General features: G+C 35.1%; 1 protein-coding gene across 1 annotated transcript in view; it reads right to left on the reverse strand.

Moving 5' to 3' along the window:
* Positions 1-14486, reverse strand: part of LEMD3 (LEM domain containing 3) — a 66884-nt gene that overhangs the window by 9648 nt on the left and 42750 nt on the right. Inside the window, exons 5-9 of the mRNA XM_046681660.1 lie at positions 3643-3722; positions 3411-3556; positions 2160-2261; positions 1946-2048; positions 1092-1270 (exon numbers count right to left, since the gene is read on the reverse strand). Of these exons, the coding sequence (XP_046537616.1) occupies positions 1092-1270; positions 1946-2048; positions 2160-2261; positions 3411-3556; positions 3643-3722 (610 nt within the window). The remainder of the gene's footprint in view (positions 1-1091; positions 1271-1945; positions 2049-2159; positions 2262-3410; positions 3557-3642; positions 3723-14486) is intronic.

Below are 14486 nucleotides of genomic sequence, written 5' to 3' on the forward strand. Positions count from 1 at the left end.
GGGAGAGCGGGAGAGCGGGAGAGCGGGAGAGCGGGAGAGCGGGAGAGAGAGGGAGAGAAAGATCGGCCTTGAGTTAACATCTGTTGCCAATCTTCCTTTATTTTCTCTCCTGAAAGCCCCCCAGTACACAGTTGTAGATCCTAGTTGTAGGTTCTAGCTTCTCTATGTGGGATGCCGTCTCAGCATGGCTTGATGAGCGGTGCTAGGTCCGCACCCAGGATCAGAACCGGCAAACCCTGGGTTGCCAAAGCGGAGTGTGTGAACTTAACCACTGGGCCACAGGGCAGCCCCGCATCTACTTCTATATACATGTTTTTGGAACTATGCAGGCATTACAAAGAATATAGAAAGATACCCACAAAAGCTACTTGGCACAGGGGATATGCAGGTGGAAGGGTCTTAGTGAGAGAGAGGCAGGCAAGCAAAAACTGGAAGAAGAAAGAACAGTTAAAAAGTTGTAATTCTGGGCCTGGCCCCATGACCAAGTGGTTAAGTTTGCATACTCTCTTTTGGCGGCCTAGGGTTCACTGGTTTGGATCCTGGGCACAGACCTAAACACCATTCATCAAGCCATGCTGTGGTGGCATCCCACATAGAAGAACTAGAATGATTTACAACTATGTACTAGGGGTATGGGGAGAAAAGAAGAAAAAAAGAGGAAAATTGGCAACAGATGTTACCTCAGGGCCTATCTTAGTAAAAAAAAAAAGTTATGATTCCACGTACATGTTTTTTATATATACCTAAAACAAATTATATGTGTCTTATTTGCATTAAAAAATTAGGGGGAAAGAATGCAGAGTTAGATCTATCATCCTAAGTTGCTTTGTTAAGTGAAAAAGAAAAAATTAAAGTAATGTTATAGTATTCTACTACAGTAAAGACAAACTATTTATGTCTATATTAGAAAGAAGAAAAGTGGAAGGCTACAGAAGAAGCTAACACTGATTCCTTCTGTGGGATGGAAGTGGACAGGAGCTTGGCCTTCATGCATCTTTCAATTGTACTATTTTACTTCAAACACATAAGACTTTCGTAGTTAAAAAAGAAAACAACTCATGTTTACATATTTGTTGTTTAAAAATACATACCTTGACCTTGCCATACTTTAGAAGGTATTACTAATATTTTGTCACAGGATGCAGAAGGCTGGATCCACCGCCAAACTAGAAAATCTGCACCACCTATTCTTCGTGTTTCCGTGCGAACTCTAGACTCATTAGCAGCAAGGAAGTCAACAGCTCTATCCCAGACTTTCTTCATTTTTTTCCTATCACGTGAACAAAATGACAAATTTACCATCATCCTGGCTTGTCATCTTTTTCAAATATTAGTAACTGAAGGTAGTGGCTATTGTTAACTCTAGCTATTCTTATCACTGCTTATGGAGTTTTTTCAAAAAAGATTTAGATGCCTCAACCTCACCTCAGATTTACGGAATTTTGATCTCCAGAGGGGGAGTCTAAGCATCAGATTTTCCCCCCAAAAGCTCCACTGGTGATTCTGGCATGTTGCTAGGGTTAAGAATGCTGCTTCAGGATATGGCATCATCTTTTATTTTCAAAAAGTTATTATTTAGTTCTTTAATTTAGAAAGCTTAAAATAAAGCACTTAAAAAAATTATTAGTAAAACATTACTGGCTACTGTCTATTCCTATTTCTTTATCAAGATGAAATTAAAGGAAATAAGGTAGAGATTGACAACAAAGAATTAAAAATGTATAGGAATGAGAATGATTTAGAAATCCAGTTGTCTATTATGCTACTCACAATCAGGAGGAGAACAGGAGAATTTAGAAAGAAAGGAGAGTTTAAAGTACAAAAATAATGCCTGCATAGTACAACAGGTCTAGTTGAGAAGGGTCACAACTCTCAATATAATTTTCAGCACTGCAGAAGACACCAACATTCAGATTTACTTCAATTCACACTGCTTTGAACATACCTGTCATGAGGCTGTATTAAGGAATCCCGCACATGTGGAATAGGCATGTAAGGTTGTAAATCTTTATTTTCCTGGCAAGCTTCATTATGACTTCGTAAAACATCTGAAAATAAATCAGATGAATTTACAAATGAATCAATCATTGGACATCATGTTCTAGTCCATTACCCAATGACTATTCTAGAAATAGTTTAGATTTTTATAAGTATCATACCTATAATCTTTACCACCATATCATACATCTGCCTTGTTTCCTCTTCTTCTTTTGTCCAGCGATATTTCATGTAGCGCAGAACGACACAAACCATCACTACACCTGGAATATTTATATATTTTGTACTTTAAAAATTATGGTCAGTGGCAATCAACAACATTCATTGCAACCTGAAGTTACTGGGCCAGTTGTTAAACACAGGATTAACAAAACAAAGCAAAAAAAAAAAAAAAAAAGAACACTTGTGACATTTTCTACAGTGATTATTCTAATTGTTGTAATGGGATAATGGAATGACTCTTCAAGACAGTGGTTGAATTAGCTACATAATTAAAACTACGTAGAGGGGCTGGCCTGGTGGCACCTCGGTTAAGTTCGCACATTCGGATCCCAGGTGTGGACATGGCACCACTTGGCAAGCCATGTGGCGGGCACATATAAAATAGAGGAAGATGGGCATGGATGTTTGCTCAGGGCCAGTATTCCTCAGCAAAAAGAGGAGGATTGGCAGCAGATGTTAGCTCAGGGCTAATCTTCCTCAAAAAAAAAAAAAAAAAAAAAAACTACATAGAAAAATTTAACATTAAACATTTTTCTAGAGTTTCACTTTCTCTAGAAAAACCATTTCTTTTACTACATTGACAACTGAACATTTAAATTATATATATTTTTAAAAACAAAATAATATAAATATATTTCATAAACTTTTTTCTGGGCAGCACTAAACTACTGGAAAAGTGAGTCTCATGAGACTGTAAACATACTACATTTTACTTTAAGCAAATTCAATTATTTTTAAAGGACTTGGACAGAAAAAAGAAAAAATGAATATAATTTGTCACATAAAATCTAGGAATCTGAAAATTTTAACTTAGGTAAATGATATCTTTAAAATTAAAAATAATTTTAATGAACTTAATTTATAATATTATTTAAAAAATAAGCTTAATTTTTGTTTTCCTGTTCTATTTTCTAAAGTAGATGTCTACCTATGCATTACATTTGCTTTTCCTGTGACATTCTTATGACAAAGTTTTATTCCCACCTCTCCTTATAGTAGTTTTCTAAGCCCTTAGATTGATACTGAAAGTATAAAAAAACTCAATATTATTATAGCTTAGTGAAGACTTTTAGATGTGATTTATAATAGCAACTATCACAGAAGTAAATTCTGAACTCTGGCCTTTGGTGAAACACAGACACAAAACCTCTGGACTATAATCTATCTTCCTTCTCATCCTAACAACTTACCTAAGCATAACAACAATAACCTGTGGGTGACAGTAATAAAAGCACGTCGAAAACGACACCAGAAAGACATCTGTGGTCTTGTGGATTGTAAAAACTGCACATCAGTTATATTTCTCAGTTCTTCCTCAGGGCCATAACCGACACACCTATTTAAAAATAGTTAAGGGAGAGTTTAGAGTCAAAACCACTTCTTATACTACAAAATGGTCAAAATGGAAATCAAACCCTTTACCTTATTCCAACATCTTTTCCATTTTCTAAAATCCACTTCAATGAGGTGTTAAATACATCTTCATATTCAGAACCTAAATCCTAATAAGAAAAATTAAAAAATAATTATTCTTAATAATTCACATTCACTTGACTCTATGTGTAAACTGTTCAATAAACATACCTTATCTTTATATAACACTTTATATAACAAAAATGTATTATTCATTACAGAAAAATAAAATGGAGAAAAAATGTCACCATTTCTCCAACACACTAAGATAACCACTGTTAATATTTTGCCGTTTTTGTTTTTTTTTACATTACATTTACAGATTTAGGGGTCTTTATATATATAATTTGCTTTTTAAGTATCATCATGCTAAGAGTGAATTAGCCACTTTGTCTTTTTATGGAACATTATTTTTAGATGAACAAATGACAAACTATTCAGACTTGGCTATTCACAGACATTTTCTCAAGAAGTGAATGAAGCAAGCCCATCAAATAAAAACAATTCTGTAACGGATGATAAAATTCAAGCTTTCAAGTAAAGAGCAGAATTTTGAAAAATTTGCATACATTACTATGAGCTTGACAGCTTCACAATACTTAAAAACCTCTGCAATGAGACTGTTATGATATTAATGAACGTGACTTCTGGGTACAGCATAGTAAAATGTGTTAACATTTGAAAGATCTGCATACCCAGTAAACCAATATTTTCCAAATGACCAATGCATGAGTTATAAAATCTTGGCATGGTTAAAAGATCCATTCTAAGTGAAAAATAGACCAAAGGACTTTAGAGACAAAGTATGACAAATTCACAGATATGGTTTCAAATTCCACATGGCAACTAATCTTCAAGAAACTACTACTTGTAGAGTTTTGGTGTAGTATCAAAGAAGAATATCTACAATTATCTGAAAAGGGTATTAAAATACTTTCCCCTGTTTTGACTACATTATCTGTGTGAGGCTAGATTTTCTTGATCTACTTCAACACAACATTACAACAGATTGAATGCAGAGCAGATATGAGACTTCAGTTGTCTTTTATGATGCTAGAAATTAAAGAGATTTGCAAAAATGTAAAATAATACCACTTCTCACTAAATGTTTTTATTTGGAAAATATAGTTATTTTTCATAAAAGCATTATTTATGTTAACATGTAATAAATGTATTATTTTAAATAGGTAGATTTAAAAATTTGTTTTAATTTCTAATATGGTAAAATATATAAGTATAAATATATACATACATATAAAAATATATATATATATTTGTGTATATATATCCCACAAATAAAAGCCATTTAGGGTCCTCAGTAATTTTAGAAGTGTAAAAGGGTCCTGAAGCCAACAAGTTTAACAACTGCTGTGTATAGGCGAATTATGTATTTTTTAAATCGAAATACTGAAAATAAATGTATTTTTTTGAGGTATCGTGACTGTCAATGTCAGTACACATGGAACAACCCAACTTTTTCCAGCAAAATAGTATCCCATTGTACGGTTATTTTATACTTTAATCAACTCCTTATTAATGAACATTTAGAGCATTTCCAATTATTTAACATAGAAGATAATATGTAATAAATATCCTTGAAAATTCTTTCATTCCACAATTATTTATTGAGAGCCTACTATGTGCCAGGTACTGTTTCAGGATCTAGAGACATAGCACTAAAAACAATCAATGTTCCCTATGCTCATGGAGATTCTATTCTATTCCAAGTATATCTTTATGTACTTTTTGAAGTATAAAGAATGAATTTCTAAAAGTAGAAATAAGTCCTTTTTAAAAGTCCCTTTTAAAAAACAGAAAGAATTTTGTAAGTAATAGCTATTGCATTTTATTAACAGATTCTTCAGCAGCATTGGGAATTACAAGGTTTTCATTTGATCAGTACCATTTACTTCCTAATATGAAACTGGCCAGTTATTTTAATATATCAAGTTTGAAAATGTACTAAAATGTTTTATGAAGCAGAACTAATCTTGCCAGGCATCATTACTAATTTACAACTACTACCAAGAATTTTCAGATGGTGAAGATAACTATAGGCTATCTATTAAAAAAAAGTGTGATAATTTCTGCATTATTTATAAATATCAAAATGTTTGTAGCCAATATAAGTATTTAATAATTGAGAAATGGCTTATATATGAAATCATTTCAATGGGATATTATAAATTCAGAAATGATCACAATAAAAGCTAAATAGCTATATGTTAAAAAAAGTAAAACTACAACACTCAATTTATATATATTTGTAACTATAAAAGATATGTACTCTTATGAGTAAGAACTGGAAAACAATGAAGAAAAAAGTGATTTTTGTTTAAGTTTTAATATTGCTTTAAAATGGTACGCAATAAAATTACACAAAAATAATTTCAGGCAATTACTAATTGTTATAAACACACTACTAGAAATCACTTAGCGTATAACTAAAAATCAAACAGAATTCATATTCACTTGCTCTAAAATTAGAGAAGGAAAAAAGCGCTGATGAAGAAGCACCCAAAGAACATACTTCTGGTTACACTGCATGAATCAGGATTAGATAAAGAACAAGCTAGATAAGGACTTTGAAAATCCAAAAGGGAAGATTAATATGGGTTATCCAGGGAGCTGGAGACATTGTGTTGATCCTCTATGTAATGCGTAGGTTTTTTAAAACGATTTTGTACTTATTTAGTTCAAGACTTTATCCTTCAAAGACACAGATATTTTAAAAATAAAATGAAATACATATGCTGTATTTACCTGTATTTATATATATGTTCTTCAGCTTGTATTATTACAATATGCAGAATATTATGACATTTTTGCATTACTACATAAAATTTTGAAAGTTAGACTATAAATGTAAGTTTCAAATAATGCAAAAACAAATAAATTTCCAAGTTTATCAGTTGTATATTTTATTTTGTTTTCTTTGTGTGTGTGTGTGTGTGTGTGTTTTTTCCCAAGGAAGATTAGCCCTGAGCTAACATCTGCCACCAATCCTCATCTTTTTGCTGAGGAAGACTGGCCCTGGGCTAACATCTGTGCCCATCTTCCACTACTTTATATGCGGGACGCTTGCCATAGCACAGCTTGCTAAGCAGTGGCACGTCCCCACCCGGGATCCGAACCAGCGAACCCTGGGCTGCTGAATCGGAACATGTGAACTTAACCGCTGCGCCACCATGTAGGCCCCCAGTTGTATATTTTAAATATAAAAATTTTAGGGGGCTGAAGATAGTATAAATAGCATTACTGCTCTCTTTAATGATCCTTAAAAATGTAGATAATGGATCAAATTAACAAGGACACCTACTCTAATAAGCTAAGTACATGGAAAAACACAGCTTAAAACTTCTAGTAATAAAATAATGAGGGTAAGAAAAGGGTATCCTGTTATTTTCCCATTTTCTGTTTTCCTTTCCCATATTAACACCACAAATTAACATCATTCAGATATCTACTCACTATCTGGAATACAGCAGAACCATAGAATGTTCCTTTAGGAATACACATTTTCAAAAAACAATTGATATTGAAAACCTCATTAAAGATTTAATGGGACGTTGAGGTCTTAAATAGGCCATTACTTCTACAAATATTCTACACGGTACTTACAGTTCTACAGTAGTATAAAATGGAATTTTGGTAGAAGTAGAAGTTGAATTTTTTCCTGGCTTATGCTAATTAAAAACAGCTCATGCTAACATTGTAGCATTCAGAGCCTCTACCTTTAAGAGTCAAAAGTGTTTTATTATTCACTTTTTGCAGCCACCTGGAAAGCTATAAGTAAGGCAAGGGTAGGCCAACATTTTCCCGTAAAGGGTTAGTGAGTAAATACTTTAAGCTTTGCGGCCATATACATTTCTGATCTCTGTTACATATTTTTTTAAAGCAATCTTTAAAAATGTTGTAAAACACAGCCAGCAGGCCATATAACAACAGGCCTGCGGGCTGTAGTTTGCCAACCCCTGGGGTAAGGCATTCCTGCATCATAAAACACTCATTTTCCGAGAACTGATGACAAAAATCAGGAGGAAACTAAGTTTTTAATTTTTAAAGCAGGTCTATCATTATTATTACTTATTACTATTTACTTATAGGCAATAGCTCAGCCAACATACTGCTGACTGCTTCATATAAATCTTTTAAAATTCAAAGCATGTTTTCCCAAATCTTTAACAAATCTATTTTAACACATTATGTGCATATACACACCCATAATTCTCAATTCCCAATTTACCTTATTTTCAAAATAATTTGGCTAAGATTGTGTGTTTTAAAACCCATGTCACATGCTTTGAACTTGAATTACAGTTTCAAAGTACCAAAATAATACTGTTTCATGTAAAAGACTCAGCTCGTTAAATAAAGCAACAAAACATCAGTATGGAGGGAAAAAGACACTGATAAGGGAGAAGTAAGCAAATATTAAAAACCTATGGGAGACAGTTCACAAAATAGGTAACTTACATGGTAATGAGAGCTATGTGGTTTTACAATTACTGAATATTCTGGTTAACTGTGAGATGATGTAGGCTAAACATCAGATGTTGCTTTTTAAATTAATTAAAATATGATACACAGAAATCAATAGTGAATATAATTTAACTCTTGCTGATTCAGTGGGAACTCGATCTTTCACCTCCAGGAATATGGGAAAGACCACTGTCCTTGGAGTCAAGTAGGCCTAGGATCAGATCATGACTCCATTACTGACTAGCTATATGTACAACCTTAACTGGGGATAAAAGAAAATACATCATTTATGTATATGCATCTTCTTTGATCAATTCAGATCCTAACCCTTACTCAGGGTTAGTCCCTTGCCCACTCAATAGATGAAGCTAGGGGTTACGAACTCACTCCTTCCATCTAAAAGGCAGAAGTGCACAGTACGTGATTCTATTGTCAGTTCCATCACTTACTTGCTGGATGACCTAGCCACTAAACCCCTATGAGCGGGTCTAATATCACCTACCTTGCTGGATCATTGTACAATCAGAGGTAACATACAGAAAATACTAAACTAAATTGTACTTGATAAATTATAATTATTATGAAACTTCTCCCTCATTCCATTTCTCAGAACACTTATTTTTCCACAGACACAATTTTATTAACAATGATTAGCATTCCAAGCTAGGTCACAAAAGTCTTTCCAGCCCCATAATTTGGCGTACTTGCAGCTATCTTCTTTCCCGTTATTTTCTTAACACATCTTAAACATATTCATTGTGTTAAAGATTAAATAGGTTTTGAAAGTCACCTAGGTATAAACCGGGATTCATTACATCATTATACTGGAAAGTCATCATACAAAGTTCCCACCATTTAACTTAAAAAACCAATCTACATCTTTTCATGAAAATATATAACGCTATGTATTCCCTAAATGTTCCACCAGAGGGACCTCTTAACTTTCCACAAATCAAAACAAGTTTTCAATCTCAAAAATGATGAATAAAAAGCTCCAGAAAAACATTGGAGGAGTTAGAAAAACAGTGTTTAAATTATTTACCTGTCATATTTATTTAAATTTCCTTTGAAGGAGAAAGTCAGAGAAATAAAATAAGAATGAAATACAAAGACCTCATATTCAAGAAATAAAAAAATTTTAGTGAGGCTTACTTATTCTCTCATTTAACTCCATCAAACTAACAGTGTGCTTAAAATGCACTAGAAGTTGGGGAAAATTAGCTTACACGCACACCCTTAGGAGTTCTACACATTCTCTGGCTCATTGACTTATGAATGCAAAAACTTAATTGTGTCGCTGATAAAACTCTAGTATAAACACATGAAATGTACAATAATAGATCTCTCTCCACAAGCAGAAAGTCTACAATACACATATTCCCATCATTGTTTGATACCAGCTTTGTAGTGAGGTTCTTCCATATTTATGCTAGAACTTGGGTAAAAGAAAATAAAATAGCCGAAAGGCTGGGTTTTGCTAAAACTGTCATTCCAAATGAGAAAGTAATTTGGTAACATATATCAAAAGCATTAACAAAAGCTCCTACTCCTTGAACAAGTATTTCCGTTCTAGGACTATTTGTAAGGAAATGATCGGAAAATCAAACACCATCTGCGAAGATTAGAGTGCTTTTCATAATAGTGAAAAACCACCAAGTGATACAATACAAGCACGTAAAGAAACACTATCCAGTCAGAAAAAGAAAGCTTTCAAAAACCTGAACAATGACATGGGAAAATGCGCATAATAACTTTAAGAAAAAAATACAAATATTTATAATATGAAATATTTATCATATTTACAGCAATATTAGTTTCAGAGAAAAAATATAAAAACAGACTTGAGAAAATGGACCAAAAGGAGTGGTTAAAGTTTAGGTGGTGAATTTGAAACATTTTCCTTTTATTTTCCATGAGTTAATGTTATATTGAAAAAATAAGCATTATTAAAAATAGTACTTAAAAGCTTTTATCTAGACCCTCAAACTATTTTTTGGGAAAAATTCCTGTTTAATGTTCTTTTTTTCTTTTTTAGTAGCAGTCCAAACTGCATCTTTGGTGGTGACAAGCCACAGCAGGCTTCACAGCATTTGAAATCCTGGAAACGGGACTCCAAAAAGAAAAGGTTAACAAACACAAAGGCACACACAAATCCAAATATCTAAGAAGGATATTAACATTTCTACTGTTACATTCTAATTCTACAGTGTACGTTAACGTTACACTGTAGCAGTTAATTAAGAAATATAATTAATTCAAAATCTTTCATAAAAATACATATCAAATTAAACTCTACTAAATTTAAAAAAAGCAAAACAATCTGAAACATCAGCTCATTTCAGATAAAAGACATGAAAATCTCTTTTAAGATTGGAGTTCATTAACATCAACTTTTTTTTTCACTCAATACACTCAGTTCCCAACTCAACATGAGCTCTCAGCTCACACCTGGGTGCCTTCAGTAACTCCTCTGCTGCTCGCCTTTAGTAGAATTAATCTCTTGCACACTACTGCTGCCTGGCTTAGACTCCAACTTGTCCCAGCCCTGGTTCTGTGTTCCCTTGTTTTCACCTTATCCTTTTGCTGACCGACAGATGCAATCAAACGGTTGGGGGAGGCGAAAGCGAGAAGGTTAATCATTCTTCCACACCAACCACTACCTCTTCCTCAGCTCCAGTTTCACTAGTGATCAAGCCCTTTCCTGTCCCCACGCCCTAGCCCATCCCTTTAGTCCTTCAAATATAGTATTCAGCAGATTTTAAGAGTCTCAGGGTTCTTCTGAAATGTAAATTATCTTACCCCAGGAATTTATGATCAACCACAACACATATCTGTGCCATAACCTCTCTAAGAGATTTAACTGGGAAAAAAAAGAGAAAGCAGGAAGGAAGCACTGGTTGGGTCAGTCTTTCCTACTGCTGGAAGTAAGAACATTGTCAAATATCTCATAAGGAACCACTTGCTTGTTTTGGATTCCCACATGCTACACTCTCTTCCTGGAATATTTTATTCCACGTACAGAGCTCCATAAGCATAAGCCCTCCTTCTTGAAGATCTTTTTGGATTCTGATTCGTTAGCTATCCAATCTATTAGCAATTACACTATCCAGAAATTTGTTTGTCATCAATGTTCTCATCTAGGTCCAAACTGAAAAGGAAGAAGAGAACAAGATTGAGAGACGAATCCAGTAGCATGTTATTAGAATCCTCTCTTCAGGGTCACACTGATTTAATTAGTTAAGTAATGCAGAAAAAGAATAAACCTTATTAGGAAGCTACTATAATCATCAGGCACTGAGCTAGGTACTTTATATACCAACTTAGTGTCCCAACGACTCTGAAAGGTATTAATAACAGCCCCACTTTCACACTGAGAAACAGGTAAAGAAAAGCAAAAGGACTTTCTCACAGCTTTTATGTGGCAGTGCTAGCGAGAATCTAGATCCACATCTAATTTCCATCATATTATACTGTCTCAACACCTCTTGGGTATCTACATATATGTCATGAATTAAAAACTGAGTCCACACTTCTTTTTTTGTTTTGAGGAAGATTAGCCCTGAACTAACATCTGCTGCCAATCCTCCTCTCTCTCTTTTTTTTTTTTTTTTTGGCTGAGGAAGACTGGCCCTGAGTCAACATCTGTGGCCATCTTCCTCTACTTTATATGTGGGATGCCTGCCACAGCAGGGCTTGATAAGCAGTGTGTAGGTCCACACCCAGGATCCGAACCGGCAAACCCCAGGCTGCTGAAGCAGAACATGCAAACTTAACTGCTACACCACTGGGCCAGCCCTGACATTTCTCTTTTTTGACAATCATATAATCGGAGAGAGACTATCACCAAAATCTTGCTGAAAGCCTTAGAACTATACTATATTCTAAATTTAAAAAAAAAAGAAGGGGTGACATCAGCAAGATGACAGAATAGGAAGCCCCAGACCCTTCTTCCCCCATGGAGACTCAAATTCAATAATACACAGACCAACTCCTTTGTAAGAAATCCAGAAACCAGTTAAGAGACTCCTGCACCCCAAGCAAGCACCAAGCGAGCTGCATGGAAGCCAGGAGGAAAATCAGTAGCACTCACACTCCAGAGCCCCTTCCTCTGGCACAGGCTGGTGCAATGGAGAGAAAACTCCCCAATCCTGGCTTCTCCTTGAGGAGGGAAAGAGAAAACTGGAACATACGTCTAACGTTGACTTTTCGGGGGGCTACCAGAGGGCTAGGATTCTGTCTTGCCTGAATCTAAGCACTGACAGGTAAGGGCACCAGGTATGGGCCATCTGAACTAGGACACACTCACCCGCCATTGCCCCTCCTCCCAGCTCAGTGCAGAATGATGGGGAGAAAACCCCCAACTCCTGGCTTCCTCCTGAGGAGGGAAAGAGTTGGAGCATGAGTGCAACGTCCCAGTTTCTCAGAGAGTGGCACAAGGGACTGGCTTCACTATCACCTGTCTCGGTGCACTAATGAGATGTGACATAGTCTAGATGCCTGGGGGTTGATGAGAACAAAAAAGAGCTGGACAGCTTGCGGCTGCTCCAGAGGACCCACAGTACAGCAAAGAGCCACCAGAGGGAGCAAGAGATTACAAGCTCCTGAAAAAAGAAACTAGAAAACACTTTTGTTGGGAATTTATGCCTACAAGTCCAAAGAAGATGCAACCACAGAAAAGGCTTGAGAGGATACCAGAATCGTCATCTGAGCTCACTGGTGAAGGTCTTCCCCTGCATGAAGGCCGTCGATAAAGCCTGGAAGACATGGTTGTTTTTTCAAATGCATAGATCCCAAGATAAAATAACAAGGCATATGACAGAAACAAGGAAATATGGCCCAACTAAAGGAGCAAAATAAATCTCCACAAACTGACCCTAAGGAAACTGAGGGATAAGAATTACCTGACAAAAAATTCAAAAAAACGGTCATAAAGATGCTCAACGAGCTCAGGAAACAACGCATGAATAAAATGAGAATATCAATAGAGAGAGAAAAAAACATTAAAAAGAACCAAACAAAATTTGGAGCTGAAGAATACAATAACTAAATTGAAAAATTCACTACATGGGTTCAATAGCAGTCTCAATGAAGGAGAAGAAAGAAAGAAGGAACTCAAAGGCAAGTCATTTGAAATCATCCAGTGAGGGAAACAAAAAGAAAAACAATGAAGACGAAAGGACAAAGAAGAGTAAAGGCGGCATAAGGGACTTACGTGACAGCATTGACCAGACCAATATATGCATTATGAAGTACTAGAAGGAGAAAAGAGAAAGGAGCAGAAAGCTTATTCAAAGAAACAATGGCGGAAAACTTCCCAAATCTGGGGAAAGAAAGGGACAGATTCAAAAAGTTCACTAGCATCTCAATGCGATCCAGCAAAAGCAGAGCTAGGAGGGAAGTTTACAGTGGTAAACGCCTACATTAAAGAAGAAGAATGATCTCAAACAAAACCTAAAAGAACTAGAAAAAGAACAAACAAAGCCCAAAGTCAGTAGAAGAAGGGAAATAATAAAAATTAGAGCAGAAATAAACAACATTGAAACAAAAAAGATGGTAGAAAGGATCAATGAAACAAAGAGTTGGTTCTTCAAAAAAATTAACAAAATCGATAAACCCTTAGCCAGACTCACCAAGAAAAAAAGAGAGAAGTCTCAAATAAATAAAATTAGAAATGAGAGAGGAGAAATCACAACAGATACTGAAGAAATACAAAGGATCATAAGAGAATACCATGAAAAACTATATGCCAACAAATTGAACAACCTAGAAGAAATGTACAAATTCCTAGACTCCTACAACCTCCCCAAACTGAATCAGAAAGAAATAGAGAATCTGAATAGACCAATCACAAGTAAAGAAATAGAAACAGTAATCAAAAACCTCCCCAAAAATAGGAGTCCAGGACCAGACAGCTTCTCTGGAGAATTCTACCAAACATTCAAAGAAGATTTAATACCTATCCTTCTCAAACTATTCCAGAAAATAGAGGAAGATGGAGCACTCCCTAACACATTCTATGAAGCCAACATCACCCTGATTCCCAAACCTGACAAGGACAACACAAAGAAGGAGAACTACAGGCCGATATCACTGATGAACATAGATGCAAAAATCCTCAACAAAATTTTGGCAAACCGATTACAGCAATACATCAAAAAGATTATACACCATGATCAAGTGGGATTTATACCAGGGACACAGGGATGGTTCAACATCCGCAAGTCAATCAACGTGATTCACTACATTACCAAAATGAGAAAGAAAAACCACATGATCATCTCAATAGATGCAGAGAAAGCATTTGACAAGATCCAACATCCATTTATGATAAAAACCCTCAATAAAATAGGTATAGAAGGAAAGTACCTCAA

Source organism: Equus quagga, chromosome 1 (assembly GCF_021613505.1).
Source record: "Equus quagga isolate Etosha38 chromosome 1, UCLA_HA_Equagga_1.0, whole genome shotgun sequence".
Classification (NCBI taxonomy): domain Eukaryota; kingdom Metazoa; phylum Chordata; class Mammalia; order Perissodactyla; family Equidae; genus Equus; species Equus quagga.